This window comes from Oryctolagus cuniculus, chromosome 11 (genome assembly GCF_964237555.1).
Source record: "Oryctolagus cuniculus chromosome 11, mOryCun1.1, whole genome shotgun sequence".
NCBI lineage: Eukaryota > Metazoa > Chordata > Mammalia > Lagomorpha > Leporidae > Oryctolagus > Oryctolagus cuniculus.
This window is the reverse complement of record NC_091442.1, coordinates 68749895-68764680: the sequence shown is the minus strand read 5'-3', so window position 1 is coordinate 68764680 and position 14786 is coordinate 68749895. Positions and strand designations below refer to the sequence as shown.

Genomic DNA, 14786 nt, shown 5'->3' with positions numbered 1-14786 from the left:
AGCCCCTTAATTGGATCTTTTCATATCCATACATATGTGTGAAGCAGTGAGTAAAATTCATGTGGCAATGCAAGATGTCTGGTACTGAGGGTGAAAACCCCGTCACCAAGAGCCAATCATGGCAAATAAAAACTATAAAGATCTAATTTACTCATTAATTACATTAAAATATAGACAACATTCACATTTATCTTTGAAGGTATGGAAAGCAGTAGTGTGGGCGATCTAAAGCTGTAGATAATTCCAAAAATCTTTACATGGACTTTAGATTTGATTGTAAGATTTTGTGGTCAGCTAAAGCAAAATTAAAATTATAGTACTTTGCATTCCCAGAACAGATACCCAGCCAACAATGACAGGTGGTTCAGAATTAGCATTTGGTTGTATATAATTGAAAGTTGATTTAATGATTAAACAAAATAATTTTTGCAAACCACTTTAGAGAGTTCTGGGCACAGAGTAAATGCTCATTAGTTATTTCTTCCCGTATCATTTTCTTTCGTCACTTAATGGTAGAATAAAAGATCATGTTCTGAACCAATTTATTCCAGTGGCTTTCTGGGTCATGGAAATTAGAAAACATTTGGTTTTAACTCAGTTTTCTTTAATTTAATTAAAACTGTACATCAACTCTTTCGGCTGTTTATATGTACTGTTCCTAGTTGATTACAACGAAGTGAAATTCCCCTGATACCAAGAATATGACATTTAATTAAATCAGTGGTTTGTTCAGCTGTAGGGTTTTTTTGTTTGTTTGTTTTCCTGCAGGTCCAAGTTCTTGTGATACTTTATGTCCCAGCCAGATAGTGTGCCATTTTGTCAGTTTAAATGTGGAGTTTTCATAATCCTGTCTGCAGCACTCTTTTGAAGGTCCACAATTTCTGACAATCAAATATAATTGTAATTCATAATTAATTAAAATCACTTGCTATTTCTGTAAATGGCAAGAAACATAATTTAAAAGATGCCTTTAAGTCCTATCTATATAAAAATGTTCCTTGGCTTATCATAGAGTTACAATTCACTAAACTCATCATATATTTAAAATACTATAAACTGAAAATACCTAACCCACCTAATCTTTCTAACATAGGTTAGCCTTGCCTACCTTCATTGTGCTCAAAACAGTTAAGCCAATGACTGAGCAAAATAGTTTTCCACAAAGCCTATTTTATAATATATTGCTGAATATTTCAAGTAATATATTGAATACTATACAGAAAAATGAAAGAATGGTTGTGTGAGTATACTTTCACACCATTATAAAGTTGAAAAATCTTAAGCTGAACCATCTTAAGTCAGGGACTGTGTATTTCTTGTATAGCTTTATATAGTAAACCCACATCTAGTAACAGTATAAAATATGTTATTCACAATGAGCAGGACAGTAGATAGATAGCATTATATAAATTCCAATCAGGGATCTAAAGCTGTTTACTTCTGCATATCGTAAGCTTTTCTGTCTCTGTGAATAAAAATCTCACTGTGTGGCCAGCATTGTGCCTGATTGGGTTAATACAGTGTCCTATAAGGGCACTGTTTTGAGTCCCAGCTTCTCCACTTCCAATCTAGCTCCCTGGTAATGTGCCTGGAAATGCAGCAGACGATGGCCCAAGTACCTCCGCCCCTATCACCCATGGGAGAGACCTGGATGCTCTTCACTTCAGCACTGGCCATTTAGGGAAAGAACCAGCATAAAAAAGATCTCTCTTCTCTGTAATTCTGCCTTTCAAGTAAATAAATAAATATTTACAAAAAGCTCTCTGTGTTCATAAAAATATAATACTGATTTATGACAATATTGTCTTTTACTTCAGCAGTAGTATGCTATACAACCGGAATTATTCACCAGTTTCTCAGAAGCAGTCTTACAGAATATTTTAGTGACTTACCTTCATACAACTTGTACCCTCATAGATTTGTGCAGTATAATCAGAGATTACAACTTGGTGATACAGTTTAATTTTGTGAAATAAGAGCAGCATACAAGCAAACAATGTAAGCATGATTGTATAAAGATAACAAGGAGGCCTTTATTTTCCTAGTTAGTAATATTTTGTATATATTTTGAATTTCTTTTTCTCTCTAACTTTCATTTAGGTTGCCCTTGTCTAACAACTATTTTTATGTCAAAGCATCTATTTGCATCAGCCTGATCTAATGATAGCTATCTGAGAATGATACTTTCTCCTTACCAGTTGCAAATTTTAAAAATAAATACACAAATTATTTATAAAGTTTTACAAAAATCATATTGCCTTGGGGTTTCACAAAAGGTAATTATACTTATCAAAGACTTTGTCTCTTGTTGAATGGAGTTGAAACATTGCAAATATCACCCTCTATCTAGAAACTTCCTACACAGAAAAAAGGAACTATTAGGTAGCTTCCACTTGGACCCATAAGACTCATTTATATGCAGATGAACTACTCTGTACTACTTGTATGTCATTACAATGACATTTTCTAACATTTTCCGTAAACAGAAATTATTATTTTCTTACTACAAACAAAAAGTATTTGCAAGAGAAATTTGTAATATTTTATTGAAAATTTCAGAAATCTTATTGTTACTTGCAACTTACATTTCTCTCTCTTTCAGCTGTACAAGGATCAAGCGTTATTTTCCGAACGGTGGAGGTCACGTTACATAAGGAAGGCAATACATTTGGTTTTGTAATACGAGGTAAGTGGTAGTTGGGAAACATGAACCATCAGATATTTTTGGAGAATTTGTCAGTGAAATATTGGGAGTGACCTGGAAAGGTATCTTTAATTAATTGAATTTTCCATTATGTGGTCACTTTTAATATTTGTACCTACTCTTCTTAAGATAAATAAAACAAGGAATGAGAATCAAGTAGAACTCAAAAGATAAAACTTTTAGTGCATTACTGCAGAGCAGGAAGCCACTGTTGTAAACCTTATCAATTCACAGCCATATTACTGATTTATCACTTCACAGCATGTCTTTTGCCTTCCCTTTTGTGCGTCTCTGTGTCATTGAATCAGAAATGTTGATGGTATGACTTGATTTGATTTAATACAGGAGGATTAACCAACGTTGTTTAAATTAATTTCTCCTGAAATACATTTTGTTATTGTAGCTTCCTAAAAATGAATTGAAGATAATCTAATCCCTCAGGCACCTATGTGCATCAGCTTAACTCGTCTTACTATTGGATAGCACTGATAATAAAAATTTCAGGGGACTTTGAGTTGTCTATAAAACCATTAACTCTAAGCTATAGTTCTTGATTCTATGATTTTATTGTTAACAATTTTTCCCTGAAATTCTACCCCACATTAATAATTCTTAAATCCTGATAGTGAGGTTCAATAGGACACTATTGAAGCATCAGGATTTTTTTTTAACATTTCACATTTCTTAAATTTTTTGTTTTATCTATGACATCTGGTATTTCATTCATGTCAAAAATCCATCAAAATTATTAAAACAGTAATTATCATCAATGAGCATATTTATAAAATATATACAACAAAGAACAAAAGATGTGTTCAGTTATGCAGATGTGTCACAAGTGACTGAGCTTAAACTCATTGAGACGTTTTGACAGTAATTGCATTTTTCTGAGCAAGGCCTACTTTAAGGTGGAGCAACAGACCCCAAGATCTTTTCCCATAACAATTCCCCCATTTCTGTGTAAAATAACTAGCTGAAAAGGATTAAAAGTTACTGAATGGGTAATTTTAGGTTGAGACCTGCTATACACAAATCTGTTTTTACAATATAGGTGTAAAAATAAGGCTTTCTTGAATCACATCCATACAAGCCTAATTATTGAAAACCTGTAGCATAAAATCAGCTGGTGCAAATATTCATCACAATTTCTATATAGTTAATCAATAACAAACCAAATTGCTAGTAAAAGAGCTAAGCCAACAGTAATTTATCATTAAGAAATAATAAAAATTAACATCCACAGCTTCCTCAAGACTACTGATGATGTGATGTTAACAAAATGTTCATTCTACAATTTGCAAGAATTTCAAATATCTGTGTGCAGATCTAAGAGTTTTATTATATGAGCCTCAAATACTGTCATGGGAGACACTTGAATCAAAGAATGACTAATTGAATGTTACTTAATTTCTGTGAACATCAAACTTCTTAGCACTGTACTGATTTTAAAACCTTAGCATTAATGAAACAATTTTAGTTTATGAGTACCACATTTTATAGGCCTTAATAATCCTCTTAATATGTTAGTTGAACATAAAAGTTTATGGGACTTTGCATAATTTCTGAATGAGGGTCAAATAAAGGACTTCCATTATTAGATCTGTTTGAGGCCCATATGGAGGATTTTCCCAGCTGAAAAGGTGGTCTCCACTAGTCTCTTAAAAATCATGAATAAGTCAGAATGAGAAAGTACTGTGCATAAATGTTAGTGTGGCAGATAAAACATTTTGGTGAAGAGGGGAGATGAGCTAAACTTAGATCAATAGAGATTTCTAGAATTGTGAAAGAGGTGAAGATATTGCAGATGGAAAATGTATAAGTCTTAGAATTGGAGAATTCTTCTTAACCTGTTAGAACAGAACTTTGAACATTTTTTATCTTTTTTTTTATTTAATGAACATAAATTTTCAAAGTACAGCTTATGGATTACAATAGCTCCCCCCGCCCTGTAACTTCCCTCCCACCCACAACACTCCCCTCTCCCACTCCCTCTCCCCTTCCATTCACATCAAGATTCATTTTCAATTATCTTTATATACAGATCAATTTAGCATATATTAAGATTTCAACAGTTTGCACCCACACAGAAACACAAAGTGTAAAATACTGTTTGAGTACTAGTTAGAGCATTCAACACCTAAGAGTAATTGTGTATTAATTACAGAGTTCAACCAATAGTTTTAAGTAGAACATAAAAAATACTAAAAGGGTAAAGTATTAAGTTCTTTTTTTTTCCTTTTTCTTTTTTTTGTTTGTTATATAGTTTTTTTTATTTAATAAATGTGAATTTACAAAGTGCAACTTTTGTATTGTTGTGGCTTCCCCCGCCCCAACCTCCCTCCCTCCCGTGCGCCCCCCCACTCCCTCTCCCATCCCGCCCTTCATCGAGTTTCATTTTCAATTACCTTCATATACAGAATATCAACTTAGTATACACTAAGCAAGGATTTCAACAGGCTGCATTCACACAACCACACAAGGTATAGGGTATTGTTCGATTAGTAGTGTTGTTTTTGAGTTTCATAGTTAAACACATTAAGGACAGAGATCCTAAGTGGGGAGCATGTACCCAGTGACTCCTGTTGTTGATTTAATAATTGGCACTCTTGTTTATGATGTCAGCAATCACCCGAGACTCTTGCCATGAGCTGTCTAGGCTATGGAAGCCCCTTGAGTTCACCGACTCTGAACTTGTTTAATCAAGGCCGTATCACAGTGGAGGTTCCTTCCTCCCTTCAGAGAAAGGCGCCTCTCTCCTTGATGGCCTGTTCCTTCTGCTGGCGTCTTGTTCACCAGGATCTTTCATTTAGATTGTTTTTTGCCACCGTGTCATGGCTTTCCATGCCTGTGAGACTCTCATGGACCTTTTAGTCAGATCCGAATGTCCCAAGGATTGATTCTGAGGCAGGAGTGCTGCCATTCTATGAGTCTGCTGTGTGTCCTGTGATCCTGCGGGGGAAACAGAACTTTGAACATTAAAATGAGCTTTTAGATGGTGGTTGGAATTATTTCTGATGCTGTAAGTCATGACATCTAAAATCTTGACTCCTCAGACAATGGAACCCTGTACCCATAGAGTGAAAAATGATGTTCTGTCCTAAACATTGGAGTCTTAAATGTGAGTTAAGTGCTTGCTAACTACTCAAAGGAGATATATTTGGCTAACAGGAAAAGCACTCTGCCACTAAGTTCCTTTTCACTTGAAGAGAAGAAACTTTCTTTCATCGTTCACATCTGTAAAGCTGCGGGGAGGCCCACATCTTAGATGCTGCTGCTGGGCAGCTAGGATTGAGGCTGTCACCATACTATCAGGGGTCTCAACACTAGAATCTCAGAGGATCATGCACCAAACGTGTGTAGTATGTAATGACAAAACGCACATATCAAGAAATTTAAAAGTATATCATACTTTAACATGCATTCCCCGTTACATGTTTAAATTTGGACCTTCAGAATCAAAGTTATGGCAAGGTATCTCGCTGTCTGCATCCTTTCATAAATCAATACCACTTCAGAGGAAAGCAAATCTCTGTTTTATGAATCACCTTGAAAAGAGAAATCGCTTAATGGTACTTACGTAAATATTGATAAGCATTTAACTATACCTCACTGTCATGATTATCATTCTATAATTTTTTCTGAAGAACTGGTGATTTTTGAATGTTAGATGAAGAGGAATTTTTAAGAAGCCGTCAGACTTATTGAAAGAATCAAACACTGAGATGGAGCTTTTACCAGTCAACCAGATTGAATAAATCACTTGTAATAGGAGGAAACATAAAGGAAGCTTTTGCCTTCATCAGAAACTGAATGCCTTTTAATTTTTCTCTTAGGCTAGATTTTTTGAGTTGACCTTTATATGTGTGCCAAGTGTGGGAAATGTCAGTCTGTCCTGCCAGGCAAACATTAGGACAGTAATAATCAACCATAGCATTTGTATTTACTAGTCAGAAACTGGTGAACTAGAGACCACCCACATAGGCAAAACTTGAAATTTTTTGTATCACTTTTCTTCCTTATTTTCACTACCTGTGTTTCTTTTTTTCTTTTTTGACTTTAGTTTCTGCTTCCTTTATGTCATGTTGTAGACCTACTGATTCACCTGCAGTACAGCCCGAGTAGGTTGGCATCAGATGTACAAAGGAGTACTGGTTGTTGTTTTCAGTTGGGTCGGTAGTGTAATTCGTTAATCCTCCTGCCATAGCAGTTGTTAACCATTTTATCTATTACCCTGATGTCAGCCATACATGAACTAAGAGGTGGAGAAATGGCGACTCCAAGCACATGTTATATAGAAAACCAGTAAGACCTTGTGTCTGTTCTATGCTAGAAGGGAAATTTTTCATGTTTTCCTTCATACGTCAATAAATGCACTTGAGTTTCTTAGGTTGTGCTTTGTGAGTGAATTTTTTTTTTCATAGCAACATGGAAAGTCTTTTAAAGCTGTATTCCATTTCTTTGCTAGGGGGAGCACACGATGATAGAAATAAATCTCGCCCAGTTGTGATAACATGTGTTCGTCCTGGAGGGCCTGCTGACAGGTAAGCTTCATCTTTCTCTGTCACTACTCAGAATAGATTTAGTAAACCTGGGTACTTTGGCATAGAAATTGATGAGTTGTAAGTTTGTAATAAAATATGGCTATTAAGCAAATATGTTAGGATGTGAAAACTGAAAGAATTTGGGTTGTGGAAATCAGAAAAAAGGTAAGGTTACTTCCAGATTCCACACTTAGATACTATATCTTTGGCAAGTTGCTTAACTTCTGATCTCAGTTTCCTGTTGTAAATATAAGTAATAATACCTACATTCAAGCTTGCTCAGTTCTGTCGAAGATTGGAGATATATGGTTCCTGCAGGGGGCACTTGGGAAAGGCAGCTGGCATTTTCAAGGCCAACATGTGAAATGTATTCTGTCCAACTGATACTCTTCCAGCCTGGGAAGACACCTGGGGGTGGTCTGGTTCTTACTATTACCAGCATCCGTATTGTTAATAGTATTTCTTTTAAGTTTTATTATATTTTATGTATTTGAAAGACAGAGAAGCAGAGAGTCAGGCAAAGATCTTTCATCCTTTGGTTCACTCTCAAATGCCCTCAGCAGCCAGGGCTGGGCCAGGCTGAAGCCAGGAGCTAATCCACATCTCCCACAGGAGCAGCAGGGACCCAACCACTTGAACCATCACCTACAGTCCCGCAGAGAGTGCTTTATCGTGAAGCTGGAATACAAAGAAGGGTCATGACTCAAACCCAGGCACTCCGATATGTGAGAGTCCTAAAATGCTTCTTAACCAATTGCCAAACATCTGGTCCTTACTTTTCCCTTTGGGGATGGGGATAACTGCTTCTGTCAACGTGGAAGTGACTTCTAGTAAAATGGGAAGAATTTTGTCAGTATTTAGAGTTTTCACTCCCTTGCTATTGTGAATATGTGAAGGACATGCATCTTCGGCTTTCCTATCAGAATTTTTGTTGGATTCCAAGAAAACTCAATTTAGGTGTCTCTGGAGCTACTTATCTCTGTATTCATTCTCCATAGCAAAAGTCAATTACATAATGATGTGAGAACACAACTGCTTTTATGAGCTATTGTTGAAGGGTAGTGGGAAAATGCACTGATTATTTCTCTGTTCCCAATCAGGATAGACTTTAAAATCTTTTTAAGAAGTCAGAATAGGGGCCGGCACCATGGCACAGTTGGTTAATTCTCTGCCTGCGGTGCTGGCATCTCATATGGGCGCTGGTTCTAGTCCCAGCTGCTCCTTTTCCAATCCAGCTCTCTGCAGTGGAGGATGGTCCAGGTGTTTGGGCCCCTGCACCTGCATGTGAGACCAGGAGGAAGCACCTGGCTCCTGGCTTTGGATCAGTCCAGCCCTGGCCATTTTGACCACTGGGGAATGATCCAATGGAAAGAGGAGGTTTCTCTCTGTCTCTCCCTCTCACTGTCCGTGACTCTGCCTCTCAATTAAATAAATAAAATATTTCTAAAAAGTCAGAATAATATTAATAATAATAATAAATTTGTTAAACACATACTATGTGTCAGAAACTGTGGTAAATGGTTGGCAGATGTTATCTGATTTTATCCTTATGCCAAATACTCCAAATATGTATTTTCATCTACATTTAAGGATGGCAAAACTAAACCAGTATGTTTAAGTGACTTGCCCACTAGTAAGAAGAACTAATATAGGAATACGGATTTATTTTCCTTCAGACTTCTTATTGTGAGTTCACTTTTAAGACTGTGTTTCATATAAATAAGAAAATAAGGAAGCAATGGTTTCTCAGCTGGATAGGCAGACAGACATGGCAGAGGATAACACAAAGCCAAAACTTACAGGAAAATTATGCCTTTTCCCTTCTTATGCTTCTCTTGGTAATTATTCTTTCTAAAGGAAATAAAGCTTTTTCTATGGATTATTCACATTTAGGGTTGGGGTTTATAGCAGTGTCAGAAACAGGCTACAAGTTTGTGAATGATGTATTATCAAATTAAATTAAAATAAAAATTAAGAGTCAGAATAATTAGAGAGTTACCCAAGTGAAAGATGTTTAACAAGTCATTTGTAGTCTTTCTAAATCCCTAATTTGTACTTCTACCATTTGATTTTCTCATCTTTTTGCTGAAGCTGAGGTGGGGGAAGGTGTAATCCAGAGACCACATTTGGTATCACTGATGTCCTGAGTTAACTTCTCCCAGTGCCTTGGGTCTCTGAGCTCACAGCAGGGAGGACAGCAGGTGCCTGCCTCTTCCAGGGAGTGTGAGACAGGATCAATTTAATGATTGCCAGATGGCTTTATAAATCAGTGGGGGAAATTAACAGGCTAGGAAAATTTCCCAGCAGCACTCCCTACTCTGCTTGTGTTCCACTAGCAGTAAATTGAATGAAATTAGCAGGCGTTTGTGCTCACTTGACTTTGGGGAAATTGATGAATGTTGTTTCCTGGGCTCAAATAAGTCAATTTTAGACATTCAGGTCAAAATCTAACAAAAGGAAAATATGTCTTTCCTAATTTTGTACTTCAAGAGTTAAAAGTTATTTTCTCATGACTGGTTTTCATTTTACAGCAATTTTTATTCGGAAATACTTCCTTCCACTCTTCAAATTGCACTTGATGCCTAAAAAGGATGCAAATAGGATGGATAGCAGGACATGTATGAATGAATGACTTTCACCAGGTGACTTTTAATGCTAAGTCCCACAGTGTCAGATTAATGAAGATTCTCCCTTTATTCTCCCTTCAGAGAGGGCACAATCAAACCTGGTGACAGGCTGCTCAGTGTGGATGGGATTCGGCTTCTGGGAACCACACATGCGGAAGCCATGAGTATTCTCAAACAATGTGGACAAGAAGCAACGCTGCTGATTGAATACGATGTCTCAGTAATGGGTATGTCTGAGTCTTGGGGGCAGATCCCTAAGCTTGAGGGCTTTTCACTGTCCATCACTGATAAACCACTTTGGATTCAGTATGTGTTGTTATGCCCTCCTGTAACAGACAGAATTTCATCAATACTATAGCATTTTACTCTGAGCTCTGGAAAAAGTGAGTGGTCCTTTTTAGTAAGGTAAAGTTCTCATGTGCATAGGATCCATAATAAAGTCTCATTTTTTCAGAGTACTTTACCTAGCAATCAACTCTTGTATATGCATTACCTTTTGGTAGAAAAGTATTTTTCCTCTTGAAAATCATAAAAATAACATGATTAACTTAGGGACTGATGCTCTTTCTTTTATTTCATGGGGACTGTCAGCTGGAGGAGATTCCTTTCCCTTTTCGTAGCCTCACAGTATGAAGCCAGCTAATGAGAATTAATAGAAATGACCACTTAGGTTATCATCAGACTTAGGGACAAGGAAACAAAAGGGGACATGTAGTATCATTGGTTAAAATTAAAAGTTGAGTGCCACATTCTTTCAGTAACGATTCTAAGAGAAAGTATTTCTACATTCAACCTATAGTAAAACTGGTAATCTGTTTTTATGTGGCTTTTAAGTGTGGTATGTAGGGTAGACGAAGGCAGAAAAATTATGAGAGAATGAATTGGGACTTGAAATTGAAACTTAAATCTTGTAAGGACCCAGACTTGATTATGTTCCATGACTTTACAGGCCAGTTTTATGCTGGTGAAATACAGCACAGAAAAAGACTGATTCTATAATTGCAAGCTCCTTTGTTTCCCACTCTGTAGGATTCATATATAACAGTGTTGTTTGGGAGTATTCTTAATGTGTTTGCTGACCTGCAATGTCTTGGAGAGATAGGAGCTTTCCTAACAGACTTAGCATATGAGATTTAAGAGGTTCTTAGCAGGGGAAATGATGTGGTAATGCCCTTGATGTGGAAAGTTCACGAATGCATATATTCTCCCCTGCTCTCCTTGCTCCTCTCTCCTCTCTTTTCTTCTGACCTTCTCTCTCTTTCTTGTTCTTATACTCTCTCATTTCTGTCTCTCTTTTGTTTTTGTAGTTTTTGAATTAGGGTTTGAGTTATATTATTTGGGTTCTGCTTTCAACTCCATTAATTTCTATCTATTTGTTTGGACCATGTGGTTTGATTTCCCTATGTCTTATTTTGCACATGGAGACTACCAGTGCCTATTTTAAAAGGCAGTGATAAAAAAAGTATATTTTATGTGATGAAGCAAATGGATTATTAACATTAAGAATTGAAACAGATGTTTGAGACATTTAGTACATTCAGTCCACAAACATTTATTGTGGCAGCTACAGGGACTACAGAGAAACAAAATAGACCTCTAATTCAAATGCTAAGGATTATTAAAATATCAAAGAACAATTAAATTTCAGATCTCTCTCTTGAGTATCACTTTCTGCTTTTGTGACTTATATAGTAAATTAGTACAAATTCCTGCTGACAAAGGTTGGAGGCATAAAATCAAGGATGATCTTTACCTTTTCAGTAATCTGCACCCAAAAATGTAAGTGATGAACATGTCATTTAGGCTATGTAAAATAATTCCTTTTCCTTTCCAGTGTGAAACACACATGAATTTGGAAATAATATGTAAAACTGAAACAGCCCAGTAATTTAAAAGTGAAGCTACATAATTATCCAGTGATATAAGATAAATTTCCAAAATACAAGGTTCTTTTTTTCTTTACATTAATGACTGTATTTCAGGGTTTTTGTTGTCAATCAAGTCACAATCACTGATCTCAGATACTATTTATTTATACATTTTCATTCTGTTTGGGATGAGGGAGAGGCAGAGGGAAGGAGGGAGAATGAGAGTCCTCCATCAAGGCACATTCTTTATGGCACTTTCTTGGGGACTCTTGAGGGTATTTGTCACTCCCCGTCTTCGTGGAGGAACGACACAGGACCCTGCGCTGTTCTTTCGTCTGCTCGGCCCTCCCCGGGTTTGCTGCTGGTTCTTCCCGGGTTGGCTACTGTCCCTTCCACCTCCGTGGAAGGGCGGTTCCCCCTGCCACATTCCCCACTTCCGCAGGGGAGTGGCACTCCACCGGCCGGCTCTCTCGGGGGCTGCACAGGTGTTCCCCTTAGATGTTCCTGGTGCATGCCGTCTCTCTCCTCCTTTATAGTCCTCCTCTGCCAATCCTAACTCGGCTGCCCACACGCCGAGTACGCTGCTCTCCTCCAATCAGGAGCAAGTCCTACAGTTTATTGGCTGAACTGGAGGCAGCTGCGTAGAAGCTGTTTTCTCCTCTCCCAGCGCCATATTGTGGGAGAGCAGATGCACAGAATAAGTCTTAATTCCAGTAACTCAGTCCAGTCCGGGTTGCTCCCCACAGTATTTACATTTTGCTTTGCCTTAGTTATCTGTGTATTTTTCAGTTATGCCAGTAGTTCACACAAACTCCACAGGGACACTAACTGCATCATCTTATTTGCTTATTTCCATAAATACCCCACATGGAGCCACTAATCATATGAATACATAGAAGGCACTTAATGGAAATCGTGGCTTAACAATGTGCTCACCCATAAATTAGTTGTCCGTACAGCCAATCATTGTTCACTAGGTATGTTGTAGAATACAGCAAAACATCCATGTTTATGTTGTATGTTTAAAATTAATTTACTTCATGATTTAACCTCACATTGCAAAATCACATCCTGAATCTTTAGATCATAACACCCCTTAATCCACCTATAGTGTCTTCCTGAATTCCTCTAAGTCTCTGACTCTCTAGGTATTACTTTCTCAGCTCACCTTCAAACCTTTCCATTTTTTTTATGTGGACAATGCCAGCATGCAAAACCAAGGATGCTGGAGAAAAAAAAAATGTATTCTTTGCTGAGAAATGTTACAGACTTTATACAGCTTTTTGCATGGTCTTTACTTACATGCATTCAATGATGAGCAAACATAAAATGGTAATTTTCAAGTAATTGTTTTTATCAGGGATGGATTAGAGTATTATGTCTTTAAGAGAAATCATTGACTCTTTTGCGATCAAAAAGTACAGGTTTATTGCCTTACCACAATAGAGCTCAGCTATGCTTTGCATTTTGCTTTTTTACAATGTCAAGATCAAGTTATAAAATTTCCACCAGAGACTTTGCAGCCACTGGTCCTAAGAGTAAATCAGCATAAATCATTGTTCTTAATCTATTCCTTATAGATCTCAGTGAATTGGAAACTTGAGTTTTTCAGGGGCTGCCAAGTTTTGATAACATGGGGCAGGTGTTGTGGTGCAGCAAGTTAAGCACTGCACAGGCCACCTACATCATGTATTGGAGTGCCTGGGATCAAGCCTTGCTTCCAGTTCTGATCCTGCTTCCTACTAATGTGCATCCTGGAGGCAGCAGGTGATGACTCAAGTACTTGGGTCCCTGCAACCTATGTGGGAGACTCAGATGAGTTCCTGGCTCCTGGTTTCAGACTGGCCAAGTCCTGGCTGTTGTGGACATTTGGGGAATAAACCAACAGATCAACAACTGGCAGATCTCTCTCTCTCTCTCTCTTTCCCTCCCCCCACCTTCTATGTGTGTATGTGTGTGTCTGTAGCTCTGCTTTTCAAATACATAAAGATAGACTTTTAAAACAGTATTTATAACATGACACTCATGCCTCCTTGTGGGCCATCAGCATAACCTCTTCATCTTCAGAGAAAATACCAAAGATGGAAGTCCAGAGAGTCTCCAGAAAATGAAGTCTGTGATTTTTAAATGTAACAGCCTTTTATTTGAAATGTTATTTTTCAAAGATAGAGATCTTTTTGTACATTTCTTATACAATCTCCTTTTTTGTCTAAAAAAGAATTTTTGCAGGATGCTTTTATTCCCACCTACCCCATCTGTTTTTACACATTCAAACTCAGTCATTTTTCAGGTTTGTAGAGATACATGAGTAAGGAAAGAGTTACCCTAAGGAAGAAAAAAGGGTACGCTTTTTTATTTTTTTACTTTTGTATTACTACATCAAAATAGGATATACTTTAAATTTATTTATTTATTTATTTATTTTAAAGGTTTTACTTATTTATTTGAGAGGTAGAGTTACAGACAGTGAGAAGGAGAGACAGAGACAGAGAGAAAGGTCTTCACTCCGTTGGTTCACTCCCCAAATGGCTGCAGTGCCCAGAGCTGTGCCAATCCAAAGCCAGGAGCCAGGTGCCTCCTCCTGGTATCCCATGCGGGTTCAGTAGGTTCAATAGGACTCAGTCTTTTCTATTTTAGGCCTAAGCACTTCTGCCATCTTCTGCTTCTTTCCCAGGCCACAGCAGAGAGCTGGATTGGAAGAGGAGCAGCCGGTAATAGAACCAGCATCCATATGGGATGCCAGCACCGCAGGTGGAGGATTAGCCTACTGTGCCATGGCACCGGCCCCTTAGTTATTTTTTTTAAAGTCAGAGTTACACAAAGAGAGAAGGAGGGGTAGAGAGAGAGAGAGAGAGACAGAGAGAGACAGAGACAGAGACATGCCTTCTATCTGCTGGTTCACTCCCCAGATGACCGCAACAGCCAGAGCTGCGCCAATCTGAAGCCAGGAGCCAGGAGAGTCTTCCGTGTCTCTCACGGGGGTGCAGGGGCCCAAGCACTTGGGCCGTCTTCTACTGCTTTTCCAGGCCTTAGCAGAGAGGTGGAT

General features: G+C 37.7%; 1 protein-coding gene across 13 annotated transcripts in view; it reads left to right on the top strand.

Moving 5' to 3' along the window:
• GRIP1 (glutamate receptor interacting protein 1) overlaps positions 1 to 14786 on the top strand; it is a 739429-nt gene that overhangs the window by 587180 nt on the left and 137463 nt on the right. For all 13 annotated transcript variants that reach the window (XM_051846415.2, XM_051846410.2, XM_051846412.2 and 10 more), the window contains 3 exons: positions 2603 to 2686; positions 7170 to 7245; positions 9954 to 10099. In XM_051846415.2, coding sequence (XP_051702375.2) covers positions 2603 to 2686; positions 7170 to 7245; positions 9954 to 10099 — 306 coding nt within the window. The remainder of the gene's footprint in view (positions 1 to 2602; positions 2687 to 7169; positions 7246 to 9953; positions 10100 to 14786) is intronic.